A 21,013-nucleotide genomic window follows, 5' to 3' on the forward strand; every position below is an offset into this window, starting at 1 on the left:
AACATTCCACCCACCAACTCTTCGATGTTGTATGATGTGAGAACCACTTTGTGCTCTGCTGAAAAGCTCTGTGTGTGTATTTGTACGTGTTTATGTACAGATCCAAACAGAGGCTCAGGAACAGTCGTTAATCTTTCTTAATAACTTTAAGTCCTAAATGCAGGAAAGTTTTCCTCCTGGACTCAAAACAGAATTTTCAAAAATGATTTACCAATGGGTTTCTATTTTTTCTACTTCTACATTTCTGTGTGTGTATTTATTACAAACCATCCATAGAGCGTGTCTTTATTACCTCGTTGTTTTATCAGAGAGAAATTCTGTCTTATATTCTTTACTTTTGACCATGTTTTCACACTGCGAGCAGCTTGTTTGATCAGAAAAACCCTGCAAATGTTTCTGCTTTATCTGTTTAACATTTGGCAGTATAACATGGTTTTGATTCAACGATGCTGGCTATCAAGCACTTCTTAAATTGAGAATGAGAGAAATTAACAACGGGAGAAATTTTAACAGGAGAAGCTGGAATATGAATGTTGGTCCTTTTTGATGAATAATAATAATACTGATCATAGATTTTATTTTTATAGCACCTTTCATACAAGAAATGCAGCACAATGTGCTTTAAAAGAAGGCCAGTATAAGCACTGAGTGCTTCCCCATGAAAATAGAATGAACACAAAACAGAGTCTCTTCATAAAATCATGGAGTTGTAAAACTATGAATGATAAAATCGAGTAAGATTTTAAAACGGTTGCAGCAGGGTGACGCGTACATGGAAAGTAAAAGTGTAAAAGAAAGAGTTTCAGACCTGTATTAGGAATATCAGAGCTAGTTAAAGGTTAAAGTGAACAAATGCGTTTATAGATTTCTTTTAAGAATTTTTAGCGAGCTAGCTCCCCTGATATCCATAAGTAGTGTTCATAGCTTTGGGCCGTCATTGACAAAGGCTGCATCCCAATCGTCTTCCTTAATAACTAAACTTAAACAATCAAAATTTGGACACCAATGCAGTAGTAAACTGAATCCTACCTGCAATTTACTTCATTAAAGGACCCATATTGTCACTTTTTAGACAAGATTCGATTCCACTTTTGGTCTCTGATGATCAGCAGTTGTACTTCCCTTTAAGGAGTTGGAGAGGGACTCAGAAAGCAAAGCAAGGACAGAGTTTCGAAAAACAACAGTCAGTAGAGTCTGAGGCTTTTGATTGCCTGCACTTAGATTAATGTCCATTTTAGCACTTAGTAGGGCAGTGTTCTCAATCGTTTCATGTCGAGGACCCCTGAATTAATACACTGTCGGTCACAGACCCCCATTTGATAAGATTTTATTTCAGGCACCTCCATCTGAAAGGATTTTGGTTGTTAGGTCAGAAAAGTCTCACTCACATTGGACTTACTTTATAGTGAAAATAAGCTATTCCCCCTGGAACTCCGTCAAGGACCCCTGGTTGAGAAGCACTGTACGAGGCAGCACTGTTATACAGAAAAAGAAAGCCCATTAGAAATCTAATTTCCAACTGGTGACAAGCGTCTTGAGTAACTAGCCTTATCATGTTGCTTGTTATTATATATCAGGCTTCTCACAGTGTGAACCACCAGTCAGACGCTCCTGTGTCGCTGTTTGCTCGATGTAAAATACTCTAAAGAGACAGAAGCTCAGCACAAAGTGGAAGAATGTTTCTATTTCTGGAAGGATTCTGCCAGTTTCAGCCTCCTCTTGTTTATCTGCTCTGATGTTTTCACACATACAGTATTGACACACCCCCCCCCCCCCCCCCCTTCTTTTCACTTTTCTGCGTGGAATAGGCATTCCTATGGAAACAGTTTCCTCTACAAAACCCTGTCAACTGCAGAAACAGCAACTGTCAGCTTCTCAAAAACATGCCAAATACAACCAATGTAATCTTTTTTTTTTTTTTTTTTTTTTTTTAATGTTATGGAACAGCCATTCAACGGAAAACGACAGTCCCTCCTTCCTCACTACAATTAACAGGTACAAGGTTCTTTTATAACATTGGTTTCAAGATGTTAACATAATGTATATAACAGAGAAATGTGAATATGTATTTGTTCAGAATCAACAAAAAAAAAGTAGTGCTCCGAGTTTGTGGTAAAAAAAAAAAAAAAAAAAAATCTAAACAAAAAAAAAAAAACTACTCGCCTCAGTCATGTTTTTATTTTATGTTTTCTACTTTTTTATTTTTCTGATGATGTATGTATGTATATGACTATCAGTGAGTGTGTATGTATGTGTGTGATTAATACTGTATATCTGGTGTTCTCTAAGATGGAAAAGTGGAAGATGTCCTGGTTTGATTCTTTTCTTCTTTTTACTCTTTAGACCCTGCACAGTACCTGTGGGTGTTTCAGATAACTATGCCAGAGAATGGTTTAGCGACTGCTGAATGTGATTTTACTGAGAGAGAAGCAGTGTGGACTGGCTTTTTGTACGGGTTAATTTAAAAAAAAAAAAAAGGCCATATTATTTAATTTTCTCTGTTGTCAAAAGTTTAAGCAGATCTGGGAGAGTGGAGCCTTGGTTTTATGGAGAAGCATTGCCTGGTTGTTGTAAATGAGTGGGCTTTTATTTTTTTATTTTCTAACTGTCTGACTGATGTAGCCTTTTTTGCATTTGTCAATAGTAAAATGACCAAAGCTTCAAGATGTTTGATGGATATCATATGCAAAACCTCATCATCACTGGACAAGACATAATGTAGCGGCCCTTTTATTTTTTGTCAATTTGGATTTCTCACACAGCGACATTCTGCTGCTGTTTGTCTTGCATGTTCGTCTTTTCCTTCGCTCGTTACTTTCTTAGACACAATCTGTCCTTTAAAGCGGCCTGACGTCGGGTCGCTTTAGAGACGTCTCCACTTTGCCAATGAGGTCTTTTTTGTGCCTGAAGTGCTATCACTCGTTTACAGGAAGAAAAGAAAACATTGCAACCGATAGCTATGCACCTTACTGAAACAAGCATTTCCTCATGTTAACTTAGGTATGTAGAATTAACACTGGAGCAACACTAAATCATTAATTTCATAGGCAAAGTATTTGTAGTTACTTTACGAAAACAATGAAAGCCCCTTCAGTTAGCGTAGTGAATTTAGTTGATCTCTGATGACCTCTCTCAGCTTTTAATCGCATTCTTGGAAAAAGAAAAGTTTTTTTTTTTTTTTTTCCCATTAACTGAATACTTTATACCAAACTTAAGGTGCCTCGTGTATATACTTTCTGCAGTGAAGATTGCTCCTTTGCTGTTTAACAATAATAACCTTGTTAACCAGGGTTTTTTTAAACCTTTTTTCACCTTTATAAAAAAAAAAGTTTACTGTATTTTAAATGAACTTTTTTACACGAATAGAAGATTAATCAAATTATTCCAGGAATTTGCAAATACAATCTAATTTTGCACTTTATATCAGATTTACTTGGAGTGACAAGGCCATCAGAAACTGTCTCAATCAGATCAGTATTTGGAGATAGAAAAAGTCCCCTGAATGTACCAAGAAAATTATTGACTAGCTCAGGTTCTTTATGAAGAACTTGACTGTAGTGGATACCCATTATCCAAATGATGACTAAAAATTGTACACACTTTACCTTCTTTGTAATGTATCTCGTGTCTCTTTCTTTCTCTGTCTACACCAACCGATCCTCAGTATTAATACTATGCCAGTCTTCTTCAGGTGACCCCCCTCCACCCCTTCTCTTCCTCTCTGCGCTGTCAGCTGACACCTGGCGAACTGTTAAAAAAAAAAAAAAAAACTCCAGCTCGAACTCTCAGAACATTCCTGCTCACAACACAGTTTCAGCAACCGTCAACACTTAGCTCTGTAGCTGCCGCCACCGCTCGGCATTCACTTTTCCCGCAGCTTTGAACGTGTTTTTCCTTAAACCAAGGTGGACACTCACTTTTCCTTAGTTCAAGTCTGGTTGTGTGAGACTTAATCTCTGCTATCTAGCAACAATTGTGCACTGACATAAATGACAACGCACTAACTGTGTTGCTTGTCTTCTCTGTTTTGCTTGTCTTGTCACACTTCTGTGCTGCATAATGTGGAATATGTTGTGGTGTGCCAATGACACCAAGACCAGGCCGAGGCTTGGTGCAGGATCGGGCCAATGTGTGGTGCACAATTGGGCCAATGTCTGGTGCAGGATTGGTTTAATGTTTGGTGCACGATTGGGCCAATGTCTAGTGTAGGATCTGGTCAGTGTCTGGTGCAGGATCAGGCTAATGTCTGGTGCAGGATAAGGCCAATCTCTGGTGCAGGATTGGACCAATGTCTGGTGCAGGATCGGGCTATGGTTGGTGCAAGATATGGCCAATTTCTGGTGCAGGATTGGACCAATGTCTGATGCAGGATCGGGCCAATGTCTGGTGCAGGATCATGCTGAAGCCTCGTGCAGGATCGGGCTAATGTCTGGTGCAGGATTGGACCAGTGTCTGGTGCAGTATTGGACCAATGTCTGGTGCATAATTAGGCTAATGTCTGGTGCAGGATCGGGCTAAAGCCTCGTGCTGGACCAGGCTAAAGCCCAGGCCAATGTCCATTGTAGGTTATCATGTTTGGTGTCATGGAAATTCATAGCAAAAAAACAAAAGACAAAAATACATTTGAAGCATGAAATATATTCCATACATGAAAGGAGGATAGAGTTTGATCAGTTTTTTTTCCTGAAGCATTCTCATTGGTCCAAACTGGTATTTGTGCACTGCTAAGACTCTCCATAGTCCTTAAACTCCCACTCATTCCTATTGCAGGTGTTCAAAACTAATCTCTACTCTGTGTAATCAGCATCAGTAAAGTATTGTAAAGTGCTGTCGTATTGGGACTGAGGTTGGATATGGTTCAGAGACTTTACAAGAAGGCTTGTTATTAACTCACCACTTTGTGTTGGTTTTGGGGGGACGGTAATGCTTTCTCTGGAGAATTTGACAAAAAATGACCAAGGTTCCACTTTCTCCCTTGTACAAATTAATATAAATAAATATATATAAATATATATTATACATTTTACTCATTTTTGTCCAGTTTTGTATATTACATTCATGTAAAATTTGTTTTTAAAAGAGGCATCGGAGCAGCTATTACAAGACAATATGAGTGACAATGTTCATCTGGGAGAATTTTATGCATGTTATATTTTCTCTTTTTCTCTCTCTCTATCTCTCTCTCTGTCTCTTTTAATACCCCCCGACCCCCCTGTTCAGGTGTGTAACGTGAATATAAAGAAATCTACCTTTTCTTTGGAATGTTGTAGACAATCAGTCTCAGGCCGGGTCCAGTCCCTGCAGGGAGTGAGAGCCCTGTAGGCTGATAGACAAACAAAAAACTATTTTTGTTTGACAATTAAAAAACTTTTATTTGCATCTACTGGAAGTCTAAATTTGGAGGTTTGTTCATTCATATGTTCGTGGCTGCTCAAGTTTACACACACTTCTCTACTACACTCAAAACACAAACACCTCGTGCATTTGATCCCTCTGCTTTTTTTTTTTTTTTTTTTTCCAAGGTGAGGATGCCAACCTTGAGGAAATGATGCTTTGACTAACAAATCTATAACATCTATGAATGTGGGAATGCAACACATTGCAATAAAAGCACCATTTGAAATGCAGCATGTTGCCCTGGATGTTCTTTATTACCCTGAAATTATACAGATAAATTTAAAGGAGAAGGTTTTGTTCCTGTCAACAAGTTTGCAGATGATGGTGTTGTTTATTTTGGAGTCTACGCGAGTAACTGAATGTTGTGTCGTTATGTGGTAGTATAAAGTAGCATGATATGAAAATGCTCAAGTAAAAGTGCTTCAGAGTTGTACTTGAGTAAATGTACTTTGTTACATTTCTACCACTGATAGCATCAGACAGAATGTAATGTAGGCACACTAGTATGTTTGTATATATACTCACCAGCCACTTTATTAGGTACACCTTTGAAGTAGTACCCGTCAGAACTGCCTTAATTCTTGGTGGCATAGATTCAACAAAGTGCTGGAAACATTCCTCAGAGATTTTGGTCCATACTGACATAGCATTACGCAATTGCTGCAGATAAATTCAGCTGCACATCTTAGATGCGAATCTCCCGTTCTGCCGCCCATACCCCATACCACCAATATTCAAATATGCTCAATCCCCCATCCCCACCCCATCAATTACAAAAATATAAATTCATAAAGAATATTTCCACACCACAGCTGGCAACCACCCCGTTTTATGAAACCATAATCATAAACTTATCAAATTGCCATCATAATTATTACTGATAAACTATAAACTAACTATAAACTCATTCTGGATTTGATGCCTGCAGCAGGTTCAAACAAAGTTGGGACAGGCATGTTTACCACTTTGTTACATCAATCTTTTTTCCCCAAGCGTTTGGGAACACAAGACAGTAATTGCTGAAGTTTTGAAAGTGCAATTTGATAAATTTCACAAGTGGCATCCCCCAGAATCTTCAAGACGTAAAGACTACCTGTGTGGAAGAATGGACCAAAATCCTATCTGAGTGAACACTGTGAGACATTAGTTTCTTTATAGAGGAAGCCTCTTGAAGCTTGCATTGCAATCAAAGGCCTCTCCAAGTATTAATTAAATTTTGTTAGTGAGTTTAATACTTTTTTCGTGTCGGTCCACTCAATTGAAGTCTTCAGACGCCCCAGCAGATTTGGGCCCCCGCTCCTGGTGTTGACTCCATGGCTAGGGTCCTGGAAACATTTCTTCGTAGCAATAGAAAATCCGTCAATCATATAATTGCCCACATAACTGGACTTGTCCTTGTCCCAGTATACAAGCACGGGAGGGGAATCAGCTTATTGACTGAAGGATGTCCGACTCCATTACAATAGGTGACGATATGCCCTTTTCAGCTTGTTAGTATGGGACCTTTTTCCAGTTGACCTATTAGGTAATGGTTAGCTAGCAGAAAACTGTTACCATGATGGACAACTTTACAGCACTATACATTTTGTATGTGCTCTATGCTTTACATTTTGTACAGAAGAGATGCACCTTATCCCTTGTGGTTATGGTGTCTCCTCATCTGTCCAAAAATGCACGGCTCTGGATGTAGATTTCGCCATGTTGTCACCGGCTTCTTCTTCTGTTATGCATTTAATGCTATTGCAATAACTGTGGAGCATGCACAGAGCGCCTAGGCCAGTTTGGGTCCAACTGACTGAAAACATGCAGGAGTAATGCGGGATTTATACTTCCGCGTCGACTTGGCGCCGCGCCTACAGCATAGGCTCTGCATCAACATAGAGCCTACGGAGTACTCTACGCTGTAGCCTGACGTGCACCTCCCCAGAAATGTAACGACAAGTTGCAGTGACGCAGACCGCAACAACTTTGGTTGGCTTGGTAGCAGCGCATTTCGTCCTACGCATTTCTGGCTGCTCTTTCTCATTAGGTAAACATGGACCAAATGGAGGAGAGGTTGATCAAAGAAGTCCGCAAATATGTACATTTGTACGACTCCCTCTCACCCCACTACAAAGAATCTGAAATGGCTGCAAACCCCTGGAGAGAAATTTCCAATAACATCGGTGTGGGCGTGGCGGAATGTACGAAGAAGTGGAAAAACTTGTGGTACATCTCTGAAAGATACTCACCACACAGAGCAGGGATCCAGAGGGAAAGAAACTTACCGAGTTTTATATTTTTTTGTCTTGGCTGGGACCCAGAGTCAAACTATGATGAGGGCAAGGTAAATATACCATGTACCGTCATGTTTTTGTATCATAAACCTCGCTAAATCGTGGTCGCCATGTTTGTTGATGAAGTTGATGTCTGAAAAAGGAAACAGAAATGCTTATAAACCCCCCTACCAACTAGTGGTGTGGCGGTGTAATCACGGAGTGACGCCAAAAATACCAGCGCACAAGTATAAATGCTCACAATGGCGCAGGCCACTATGCCATAGGTACAGCGTCGATTCCGATGACATTATCTGGGTGTGTTAGTCCAACTCTGAGAAATTCAATTTAGTATGATTTTAGGCGGACTAACATGTTTACACGTGTTTTAAAGTTTTAAAGTCAAACTTTAAAAGTTTGAGTTGGACCAACACAGCAAATTGATTTTCTCTAATGTCGTATAAACGTACTGTGAAAGAGACAATAAAACTGGGACTCATGAAATCATTTGTTAAGACAAATAGCTTGACATTTATTTAGTGCATAACCTGTATTTAACCTTGTATATACATAACCTGCATTTTCAGATTCAGGTGAATAAATGACACACAATACAAAATATTCTCAAACAAACAAAAAAAAACAACTAAAAATGTGTCTAGTCAAATATCCAGTTTTACAGTGCAAGCATTGCCAGTGTGCAGTTTGGACTGGTTCTTGCAGTTTCATCATTCTCATGGCATATTTTTGAGTTTACTCATAGTACTTTAAACACATTGGCATCAGTATCAGGCACTTAATTTGCAGCCTAATGGCCAGGCAGAATGTAAAACCAAGAAGAAATCCAGTCTCTACAATGCTGTCTGGTAAATGGTCTTGTGCTCATATGCTTCAGTGGTCTCCTTGGGAGTTTCGTAGGTCCCGTCCTCAATGGGCGGTGTGGGATTCTTGTGTTCATTGTACTCCACTATGGGGTAGGTGATGAGAGTCAGCACCAGAACAGCCAGCAGAATGTACAGTTTATACTCCAGGCACAAGAAGGTGCTGTAGGCGAAGGCGATGACGAAACCCAGTGACTCCCACATACGGTAGTTGGCGAATGCTGCCTCTTTGTCCTGGGGGAAGAGGACGCCGTAAAGAGCTGCAGGACAGAAAGCAAATCAAGAAATTAAAAGAAGGAGGTGTCGATAGAACAAACAAACTACAGATGACTTTGCTTTACAAGTGATGCAACCAGAAGAGGGAAGCTTATGGTGTGGACCAAGGTGAAAAAGGGATTCATCCTCCGGGGAGAATGAATGTGCTCAGTATATTTCTTACCATTGGTCTGAGTTTGCCAGATAGCGTCTGCCATACCCCACAGAGCAGGAAACACAAAGAAGACAGGCAGCTGGTCAGGATGAGGCCTCCAGTACAAGAGAGCGATGATAGAAGCGAAGTTGGTGAGTGCAGCTGAAAAGAATAGATGTATAAATCAAATCGATGTAATGAAGTTAGAGGTTGTTACTAGTTACAAATATCTCTGTATTTGGCTTGATGACTCCCTGTCTTTTAAACCTCAGGTTGATAATCTTAAAAAGCTGAGGCAGAAGTTTGGGTTTTATTTCAGAAACGAGTCCTGTTTCTCCTTTGAGGCCAGAAACAAACCAGTTGCTGCTACATTTTTACCAGTTTTGGATTATGGTGATCTGTTGCACATGAATGCATCTGCACATTGTTTGCACGTTATACTGCATATCATAGTGCAACGAGATTTGATACAAATTGTAAAGCCCTCACTCATCACTGTACGCTTTATTCCAGGGCTGGCTGGCCATCTTTGACCTGTCAGAGATCTGACTGTAACTATAGTCTAAGGTCTCAAAATTTAGAGACTGAACTGGGAAAGAAAGCTTTAATGTGCTCTGCTCCTCTCACCTGGAATAACCTTCAAAAAGATTTGAAACTACATGAACTGGTCTCTCTGCCTGATTTTAAAGCTCTCATACTATTTAGTACAAGGATGAATGAATCAGTTGGGTCTTGTTATTGTGCATAGGTGTTCTAATATTTATACATGTATGCCTATCATTTACGTTGAATGAAATTTTAAAGAGAGCCAGCCAACCCGAATATACAGGATGCAGTGATGAGCATGCAAACACTGGGAGGTTGCATTCATATATGATACATCCCTATAATCAAGGACAGTCAAGAATGTAGCAGAGACCAGTCTTTTTATGGCTAAGAAAGAGAAGCAGCTCCTATTTTGAACAGCTGTTGACAAAGTGAATGCTTTATTGGACAAGATTGTAGATAAAAAATAAATGAGATTTTACCAAAAAAGAAGAGTGCGGCTCTCCCGGTGTAACGAGCGAGTCTCCCAAAGAGAAAGGAGCAAAGAGAGTTAGCGGCTCCAAAACACATCATCACATATCCAACGAAATGGATTCCCAAAGCACACGTCACGTAGTTCTGCAAAGAAACACAACATGGATTTACAAAGTAGATTTTTAATATGTCACATATAAATTTGTGCGTCATATGTCACAGATATCCAGTTAGTAAATCTTAGAAACAGTGGTTAACGTAATAATCCAGATATTTTAGTTGGGAGGTGACCAAAACAGAGCTAAAAGTCAGTTGATATCGGACACAAACACTTGTTCAGAAAATCTTTAGCCCCCTAGTGGTTAAAAATCTAAGAATAATGGAGACATTTTCAGAGCAGCTTTGGCAGTTCTTTATGGTGAAAAGGCAATTGACTCCCAATCAAGCACTATAAAACTTTCTCTAAAATCAGGACGACAACATGAGTTATGAATTCACATGTGGAGTTCGCACCTTAGTGTACTCCCCACTGAGGAAGCTCTGCTCGAAGCCACTGTACATGGTGAGAGGGATGAGGGTCACCAGCCTCCAGTCCTTCAGCAGTCTAAACGTGGCCATGAAGGTGTGGCAGAACGGCTCCCGGTTCTCACGAAAGTGGCTGGACTGGTCCCGATCGATGTTGTCCAGAAACACCGCCACAATGATCATGGCCAGCACACCCACGCCTGCCACACGGCAAAGAATAGACAGTACTGACTGTTAGATAGCTGCAACGGTATATAATATATATATAATATATATATAATGTACAGTGCCATTGTGGTCTGAGAGTGTGCTACTGGTTTCTTTGATTACTTCCACCCTGCTGACTGAAGGTCTGTTAAGGAATAGCAGAAGGTTTTTTAATAATCAGGAAGTTTACCTTTGCTTCACTGTAAAACCTATTGTATAAACAATGTGTTTAGGTCTAACTATTTTTGCTTAATAGGTGAAAATCCTCTTCCTGTGTTTCCTGGTGGAATCTCTGCTATAGTAAGACAATCAAATACAGGCTTGAATTCACCCCCCAAAAATTAGTACCATCTAAAATAAAAAGAAAAACAATCTTGAGAAGATGTGTTCGTGCAGAAATTTTTCGCCATTTTCACAAAACAGCACGAGGCAGTAAGTTGGTAAATGGAGGGTGTGAAGTCAGGGAGCATGTGGTGGGGTGTGGAAAAAAATCTAATCTATATTTTTTCTTGACTCAGAAAGAAAGCAAATACTACGAATATATCTGTAAATATGTCTCTAATGTTTGTTTTTCACTACATTTTAAACGAAGCTGTACGCGACATTCGGAGCATGACTACGATTCAGAGTCTGGGGCGGGATTGTCTGCACACGGCTCTCAACATGGAGGTGGCTGTGCCATCAGCTAGCAGCTAATGGTGCTAACTCAATCAACAGCGCTTACAATGGCAACAGTGCTGACACAGCTGACATTGTTAGATAAGGGGAAATAGAAGATAGACATGACACTTCCGTAACGACACCATCCCGATATCAGTGGCAACCATTGTATGAGTGCAGTGTAGAGCGGCAGTGATTAGCTAGCCAATGGGACACACTCACGGGGACACACCTGCATGCATGTCTGGACCGTCTACCACAACAACCCCAGAGAAGCTCAGATTACAACACACAGACAGATGATGACTTCACTCTCTGCTCAGAACTCCATTACTCCACAATATCTTTACATGACTCTTTGCTGCTATGAATGCTCTGAATGTTGCATACAGAACCTTTAAGTTTTAATAATAATCCTTGTTGCGTGTTTAACCCAAACAATGTGTAATTTGACTGCAGTTGGTTCAGATCTCAGTCCGGTTGTTTTGGTGCGCACCAGAGTGTGATTGCTGTGTTCACACCTGCCCAAACAAAACGCACTTAGGGGGCAAACGAACTTGAGTTCAACTGAACCGAACCAAACAGGGCCGGTGTGAAAGCACCCTAAAAGATGAATGGGACCAACAGCTATTGAAACTGGTCCAGTATTGAGCGAGAGGGCGACAAAAAGTTGTTTTTGTTGCTGACATGATTATTATTCTACATATCTGACCCTGAAATCACTATCGCTAAACCCACCGGACTCCATTTAAATCTACTGTCATTTTTTTCCATCATAAAACACACTTCATTTAAGTCGATATAGACAAAATAAAACTCACAAAAAATGTCATGGTTCATCTTTTTTTTTTTTTTTTACCAACTCTGGTTGAAATAAACCCTTAATTCACCAGTTAGATGTGAAATATGTTGGCTCTATACACCCTGAAATTCATGTTTACTGGTGACTGATATGGGGCTCTTTTGGGGGCTCTTTGAAACTCAGTGTGCCTGAAAACACCTTCTTTGTTGCTACCTGTATGTTTAGGGGACTTCATCAAAAACCCCATGTTATAAAAGAATACCCTCATTTCGTCTTGTACTGTGATGTCAAAGTAAACGCTGGCATTACCAATGTAACATCCAACGAGTGTCCACACCAGCCTCTGAGCAGGTCTGGTGGTCGTGCCGTTGACGCTGATATTGAGGCCGCAATCAGCCGCTCCACAGGATGCTAGCTGCTCATCTGGGATGTAAGCTGTCAGAGTAAACAAAACAGAAAATACACTTAAACTCTTCACCAAGAACATGACAGAAAGGAGCTGTAACCAAATTTAAAAAAAAAAAAAAAAAATGAATAGTGGTTTAAATGTTTTTGTTTTTTAATTTCTAGAAATGGAGCTTCTGGGGGGAAAAAATGTTTTTAATCTTGTTTTGATGTTTAAAGACAAACGCTTCCCACTAAATTGACAAAACTCAAACATATGCAGGTCTTTGATAAGAATGATGAGCATCAATATAATAAGAAATACTTCAAATATTCCCATCAATTATCTATTTTAATGAACACTTTTGTAAATCATGCTGGTGGGTGTATCTCTTAGTTATAAGATGCAAATCTCAAAGAGAAAATACTGATAATAAATAAGACATCTCTTCAACAGTGGGGAGTCAAAGCCTGTTTTGAACTTCTCCTTCTTTTGAATACTTTTATTACATAATAACTCTATATAAACAGACAATAAAACACAATTCAACTTTATGTATAAACAGTTTTCCCCGGAAATAAAAATGGAATAAATAGCTTCATCATATTCTTCCGAGAAATACATCTCCACAAGTGCCTGTCATCATCTGAGCTGATAAGCTGGAGAGCATTCACACCAATAAAATGATAAACTGCATTCTTAAATTGGCAACAACATCCACTGTCCGCACACACCCTCTCTCATTCTCTCCTAAAGTGAACCCATAAAAGAGTCAGCAGTTAGACCTTGGCCACTCAGGGGTTTGTGCCACAGTGTCAGCTACACACGGGATGTAAGTACAGTTACTCAAGTACTTCACTAAGGTAGTTGAGTACTCCCACTACATTTATTTGAAAACTTAAGTAACTTTGTAGGTTCAGATTAATAGAAAAATGTACCTAAGCAACAAATTAAAATGTATCATTATAGATTAAAATAAAACTTTATTGATCTTTGGTGGTGAATTCACAAGCTGCCCAGCAGTTTATAAAATAATAAAATGAGCTCCATCTTTACCAGCTGCAACTTAAAAGTAAGGAAAACATGAACACATCATTATATAATCCAAGAATAAAATGGTCCAATCTGCGTGAGCACTTTTACTTTAGATAGTTTAAGTATATTGTGATGATAATACTTAAGTAGAATTTAAAACATAGTAACAGAGTACTTGTACTCTGTGGTATTGCTACTTTTACTTAGGTAAAATATTTGAGTGCTTCATCCATCATTTCTTGTTGTTTGGGTTCAGGGTTTTGGACTTTTGGAAGTTTTTCCAGTTGAACCAATGAGCTGTCATTTATGGAGCACAGGGCAGTTTGATTTGACAGGAGTGGTAGAAAGGCGGGGCTTTTATAGTCACACCCACCATTGCAGCAGGTCACCAATGAAGATGAACCAGGAAGTAGAAGATCTGCAGGAAGTTCAAGTGTCCATTTCATGGCATAAAGGTTTGCTCTCATTACACTTCTGTCCTGTGAATATTCAGTTTAAACCAGCATGGCAGATGAACTCAAGCATTTCCTACAAGTTTCCTGTGTTGGTGCAAGTACCTGCTAACTCCAGTAAAATCAGAGGTCAGAGTTCAGCGTTGTTCTGCTCTGACCATATGCATGTGCCACTGATAAACTGTGTTTACAGTTTGTGATCAATATGTATTGATTATCCACACCACAACACTTCTCCTGGGCTGAACGCAGTAACACAGAAGATGATCCTGACTCAAGACTCCAGGAAAACATCACGGGTAATATTTCATGTTGGTTTCTGACTATCACATAACTCTTAATTAAACAGTGGTTGGCTCAACTTAAATATTTGTTCCAGTTAAGTACTTAGATACTTAAATATAAATAGAGCCAAAAAAATAAAGAGACATTCAAAATGTTACTTAAGTAAAAGTACAGGAGTATTATCAGCAAAATGTACAGTACTTACAGTAAAAGTACTCATAATGCAGTGTTGTATTATTATAGAATATCACAATATCCTGTTTTTATCACTAATGCATACACCTTAGAGCATTTTAATGTTGTAATTAATTAAGCCAATTCTTTGTGTACCGCTAGGCAGGTTCTTCATCGTATCACAAAAGATTATCACATGTTTTTTATGTAAAAAGTAAGGAAGAGTATTCGGCTGAGACATAAGGGGAAAAAATGGGAGGAGGAAGTATTTTTCAATTATTATTTTGCACCATAAGAATAAAGTTGAAATGTCAAGAATAAAGTGGAACTTCCAGTATTAGGGCAGAGGAAGATTTATTTTTATTTATTTATTAATGTATTGCGTTACGAGAATGGCGTCTAAATGGCAAGAATAAAGTGGAACTTCTGTATTAGTGCCAAGCATAAGAAAAAATACACCAGCAGAGGAAGAGTTTATTTTTATTTATTTATATGGCATTTTGAGAATGAAGTCCAAATGTCCAGAATGAAGTCCACTCCTCTGGTCCATCGAAGTGTCTTGTTATACAACATATCCTCTGACTATTGCACGCAGGTGTAATCATCGATATTCTTGTAACTCTGCACTATGGGGTACTTAAGTTTGCACAAATCCAGTTTGTGTAGTTTCTCCTTCTAAACTAGGGACATGCCCAGTTTGACTTTAATCTTGACATTTCAGATTTTATGCCCGTCATTACTGCCTCAAACGAGGGAGTTCAAGTATCTTGGGGTCTTGTTCATGAGTAGAATGATGGATCAGCGGTTTGGTGCAGTGTCTGCACTGATTCAGGCGCTGTGTTGTACCATCGTGGTGAAGAGGGAGCTGAGTCGGAAGGCAAAGCTTTCGATTTACTGGTCCATCTACATCCCAACCCTCACCTATGGTCATGAGCTCTGGGTAGTGACCAAAAGAATGAGCTCATGGACACAAGCGGCCGAAATGAGTTTCTTCCGTGGGGTGTCTGGGCTCAGTAGAGCTGCTGCTCCTTTGCGTCCCGTCAGAGGTGTTCTGGGCACGTTCCACTGGGCAGACCCAGAACACGCCAGAGGGATTACATATCCCATCTGTCCTGGGAATGCCTTAGGGTCCCCCACGAAGAGCTGGAAAGCGTTGGTGGGTAGAGGGACGTCTGGGGTGCTTTGCTTGGCCTGCTGCCCCCACGACCCGGCCCCAGATAAGCGGATGAAAATGTATGGATGGATGGATTTTGACTTTGCAACAACAAAAAGATCTTTATCCCTGGATTGATTTTATTCTTCTGCCTGGCACTAAGACTGAAATTTTGACTTCCTCTCCTCACATCAATTTCAGCCTGGCCCTAATACTCCTCCATATAAACGTAACTACTAACATTGAGTCATTGAAAAAATGTAGTGGTTTAAAACCTACAGTATTTCCATCTGAAATGTATCATAGTAGAAGATTTCCCGTCTTTGCTGAGCAAGTTTTGTGTGACAGGAATTAAAAGGCTGTCTCATATAAGCGCCTGTCCCAAATATAGGCCTGTTGATTTCAGTGATTTAAACAAATAATAGCCTGGGCTACTAATGGAACTTTTATGGTACAATTTTAAGTCATAACTACGGTTGTTTGTATTAAATATATGTGTTCATTCTCCCCTTCATGATTTAGTCCTAGCTCTCTTCCTACCTATGTTGGTGTCCTGTCCAAAGATGAGCGACGACATGAGGTTTCCCCACACAGCCGACGACTGGAAGATGAAAAAGAAGATGCCAAAGTATTGGTTGATGACGTCAGATCCTTTGTTGCCGTCCTTGGCAGCCTGAGTGTTACCGGAGATGGTCAGGTAGGTGCATTTAGCCGACCACAGAGGAGAGCCACCCAAACCCAAGATCACTGAGGTGGGGATGAGGGTGTACCTGTGTGAAGGAGCAAAGGGGGAGTGGTCTTTTACAGTTATTGATAGACACAATAAATTGATCAGTTTTCACCTGAACCTGACCCTGCATGAGGTAGAGGGAGGAACACCCCTAACATAGGCCGTATAGGCAGTTGTGCAGGGCGCCACTGTGTGAAGGGGGCACTGCGCCACCAAGAAAAGAAGAATTCTAGTTTTTGGTTTTGCAGGCTTTTTTGAGGTGTCTCCACAAGTGACTTTGTTTCCCCACTGCAGCTGATACAATGTCGTGTTTAGCCCAGGTCAAAGCACAATTGTTATGTAAAAAGTTGAATAATCAAATATAGACTCCCTAGAACAGATAAACTTAACGCAGTGGCCTCAGCAGGTCGATGTCTCAGTCATGGTGTGAAGGGGATAGATAAGATAGCATGGGAAGATGGCAGCTCAGCGGCTTCTATTGGTAGGGCTTGTTATTGCTACTTGAAACCTTTTTGGTATGGACTGAAATAACCCAGTACAAATGTGTATTGAAATATCTCCAGTCAAGTGAAACCTGCGTTTGATCCTTGTTGCGCCCTGATGGTCCAGAATCATTGCCAAATCCATAAACTTTTTGTTGCTGCAGTCTTGGGGCTGCTCTCCTCTGTGAACAACACATTCTCACTCCGACCTCGTCACATATTGACGTTTGGTCCTGGACTTTCCACGTCCACATACAACATGCAAGGTACCCTGGGTGCGTTGGTTCTTGGCGTTCTAGGACACCGTGTCAAGTTCTGCCTGTTACATGCATTGCCTTCTTTCAAAATATGCGTCTGTTTTCATGGGGCATTTACCGTTTATATACAGTCTCTTTCAAAATAAACGCACTACATCAGTACAACACTACAAATTGACCTTCTTTTCCTTGAACACCTAATACATGTGGTTAGGTGTAGGATAAAAGAACAGGGTTTGGCTTTGGAATCTTACGGGACGTGAAAACCGCTTTCAGGTGAATGTCAGTGTTTGTTGGACCCATCCACCACTTCTTAACTTTCGTTCTTGTCCCGCCGCATTTCCCCCTGATGGTGAACTAGGAAATTATAATGGTGACCGGCTGTGTATCATGCAGACATTAAAGGATGCCTTTTTTTATCAGTGTCTGATGCCACAAGTCACAGCCCAAGCACCGGATTCGGAGTGAGACCGGGTTGCTGCAAATGGTCAGTTCAATGTCTGCCCAGTTAGCAGGAGCTCACACAGCAGCAGCAGCAGCTAACATCCAACACCACAAGCTCACACCAACACTGAGTAGCTTGACTCTGTTGTTAAACCCATTAACAACCATCAGGTAACATTAGCCGCCTGATGCTAACAGTCAGAACTGTGAATGTGTGTATGTGTGTGTGTGTGTGTGTGTGTGTGTGTGTATACGGGCGGAGCTCACGCTCAGCAGCAGCTACAACCCCTACCGTCTGTGGCGTGGTGAAGTCGAAGTCGTGGTGTATTGACAGAGTTGGCAGTTCAGTGTGCCGAGATGCTACCAAAACATTTGAAAGTACGGCTGCTACTTGCCACTCTGGTCACCCTATGTGTGTTAAATGAAAGGGGGCTCCAACAATTCTAGTGCGGCCAATTTTTTTCTCCTTAATTTTTTTTAACACTGCAGTAATAAATTATTCACTTGTAGTAATTCAGTATTTTAACATCTATAATACTGATATCTCTTTTAAAAAAGATCTTTATTATTTTATTGTTATTAAATACATTCTTTGAAGCAATCTATTGCCCACGAGAAGGAAGAAAACTGAGGAAGAAAGCAGAAATATACTAAATATAATGAACAATAACTGATATCTAACGGCCACCATGAGCCTGAGGATGTTATTGTTGGACTGATTGATTACCATCCGGGGTAGAGGTTTCCAAAGGAGTAGGAGACGTAGCAGGCCATGCCCACAACGATGGTCCATTTACAGCCCAGGTTCTTGATCATGATGGGAGGCAGGAACATGGAGGAGATGATGATGGAGGCGTAGATGACGCTCAGAGACGCCACGCCCATCCCCTGCTCTGCATTCAGACTGCTCTGCACACACAGTGACAGGACTCTCCGTTAGAGGACAACAAGCCAAGAGCAAGACAGATTTATATAGTTGGTTCTTGCTTTGGGCTCAGTGTAAAAGGATCATGGGATGGACTTAGTCATGTAAATCTAACAGCTCAGTAATAACCTTTAAAACATGCACAGAAGGCACTTTTTTCATTATTATTTTTATTACTTACTTTATCACGTCCCAGTCAACCCATCAGTAAATCCCTTAAAGCCTTACCACACTTTCATGAGGTATGGCATTTAAAATGAACACTAAATCATAATTGAATTTCTTTTTTTTTTTTTTAAAAAAAAAAGGACATTTAAGGGTTAGAATAATTATAATGTAATGACATGGTAGGGAAACAGGAAACTAATATTAAACTAGGTAACATTAACAAACACTGAAACTAACATTAAAACTACTAGTATTATTATTACTACTATTTTTAATTTTAAGGGTACATTAAAAGGCTCTCATGCTTACCTATAATTATAAATTACATACGATTTTAAGGTAATCAGTCAAATGTCTTAAACTTAGAGTTTATTGTCTTTAAATGAACGAGTCTGTATAGCCAGTGAGTAATGCTGTAAATGATGCACAAAAGACATTTTTAAAAATTCCTTATCTAGTTCTCCCTCCATGAATCAACCAATAAATCAGTCCCTTAAAGCCACCATGACAGTAAGTCTACTTTTCCTGGCATTTTAATGAACAATTAATCTAATTTTAAGGCGTAAAACTAGCAAATGTAATAATATAATGAAATTTAAGGGAGATGGGAACTGAACAAACTCATTATTTTTAAAGCATCTTGGTCTTTAAAGAACTCATTAACATAAATGATGCTGTAAATGATACTCAAAAGACATTTTTAAAAATCCCTTACCTAGTTCCACTTTTTAAAGGCATTTTAATCAACAATTAATCTTAGCTACTTCAAAAATTAAGGACATTTAAGGGATGAAACTAATGTTTTAATATAATAAGATTATAAAGTGACAGGAAACGAACATTAACACTATTATAAAACCTATTATATTTAATTTTAAGGGAACAGTAAATGGCTCTAATACTTACTTTTTATTATCAACATTTGATGTTAAGGTAATAACAAAAAATGTCATTTAATGGATTTATTAAGTAAATTTGATTCATTGTCTGAGTTCATTGTGAGTGAGTGAATTTATGTCAGTTCATTATCCATATATGAATGAGTCTAATTTAATTTTAAGGTATAAAACTAATAAATGTTCTAATATAATGAAATTAAAGGGAGATGGAAACTTATAAAAAATATACTTTTTATTTTCAGTGTACATTTAAAGCAACTCAGTCTTTAAAGAAAGAAAGATCCTCAACCCAAACAAACCTATTAACATAAATGATGCTAAACATGATGCACAAAAGACATTTTAAAAATCCCTTAATTAGCTGTGCCTTCATGACTGATCCCATGAATAAGTCAGAGTTTTTAATGAACAATAAATCAATACAATAATAAACTCTTGCTCTCTGCGAGGGTCCTAAGGACAGAGGGATGTCGTATGCTGTAAAGCCCTGTGAGGCAAATTGTGATTTGTGATATTGGGCTTTATAAATAAAATTGATTGATTGAAATTGACCTACCTGTAAACTCTGCAGGCCTCCGTAAGCCGTGAACAGAGACAGAAACCCAACAGAGACCACCAACACATTCTTGAAGTTGCGGCTGATCATGGCTGCCACTCAAAAACGAACCAAAACCCCCAGATTTTCTATAATTTAAAAAAAAAAAAAAAGAAAAAAAGTTTTAACCTAAGTGGAGTTTATTACAGGACTAATGGTGTCACACAGCTGCTGCACAGAGTAACGTCAGAGTGAAATCAGAGGCAGCTCTCTGCTGAAAATGACTGTGACTGAGATAAACTCATGTACTGGAAATAGCTGAGAACAAAGTCCAACCCTCACACACACACACACACACACACATGTTTTTTGCAGAGGATCCCTTATCATTGGGACTCTGAATTGCTTCCCACATGTCAAACTTTTTGACGTAACTTGCTCATATATATAAGGCAACACCTCCCTTCTTAGAATCATAAAGATGTTTTGATCATAAAAACACATTTCTTCTTCAGTCTGTTTCCTTTTTCCTGTACATATTTTCACTCTTCTTCTTTCTGGTTCAGATATAGAGTCTTGTGTTTCTCTCTGGCTGTATTTAGTTGTAGCAAAGAGAAGTGGTAAAGGAAGTATCTAAGTATCAAAATTAAAAATACCAATACAGAAAAAAATTTAAACTAAATATACCATTAGATTGTTAGTGCTGATGCATAAGTAAGCCCCATAACTTCCTGTAATATCCTAGAAATTAACAAATATTTAATTGTAAATTAACAGTGTATTATTATACTAATTCTAAGGAAAATGGACACACCTATCGGTCCATTTTTAATCATTTGATTCCAGTGAATTGCTGCAGTTACTTGGATAGTCTTACAGTGAGTCATTGAAGGAGCTGTATGTGACATTCAGACCATATCTATGATTCAATTT

General features: G+C 39.2%; 1 protein-coding gene across 1 annotated transcript; it reads right to left on the bottom strand.

Annotated features, from left to right (window-relative positions):
* Positions 1 to 8,156: 8,156 nt before the first annotated feature.
* Positions 8,157 to 20,330, bottom strand: unc93a (unc-93 homolog A). The gene is made up of 8 exons (XM_033648111.2): positions 20,102 to 20,330; positions 18,281 to 18,462; positions 16,181 to 16,410; positions 12,466 to 12,591; positions 10,476 to 10,687; positions 9,971 to 10,106; positions 8,973 to 9,104; positions 8,157 to 8,793 (listed from the first exon to the last, which is right to left on the bottom strand). The coding sequence occupies exons 1-8, from the start codon at positions 20,189 to 20,191 to the stop codon at positions 8,504 to 8,506; spliced, it is 1,398 nt and encodes a 465-aa protein (XP_033504002.1). The 5' UTR covers positions 20,192 to 20,330; the 3' UTR covers positions 8,157 to 8,503.
* Between the last annotated feature and the right edge of the window lie 683 nt (positions 20,331 to 21,013).

This window comes from Epinephelus lanceolatus, chromosome 13 (genome assembly GCF_041903045.1).
Source record: "Epinephelus lanceolatus isolate andai-2023 chromosome 13, ASM4190304v1, whole genome shotgun sequence".
Lineage (NCBI taxonomy): Eukaryota > Metazoa > Chordata > Actinopteri > Perciformes > Serranidae > Epinephelus > Epinephelus lanceolatus.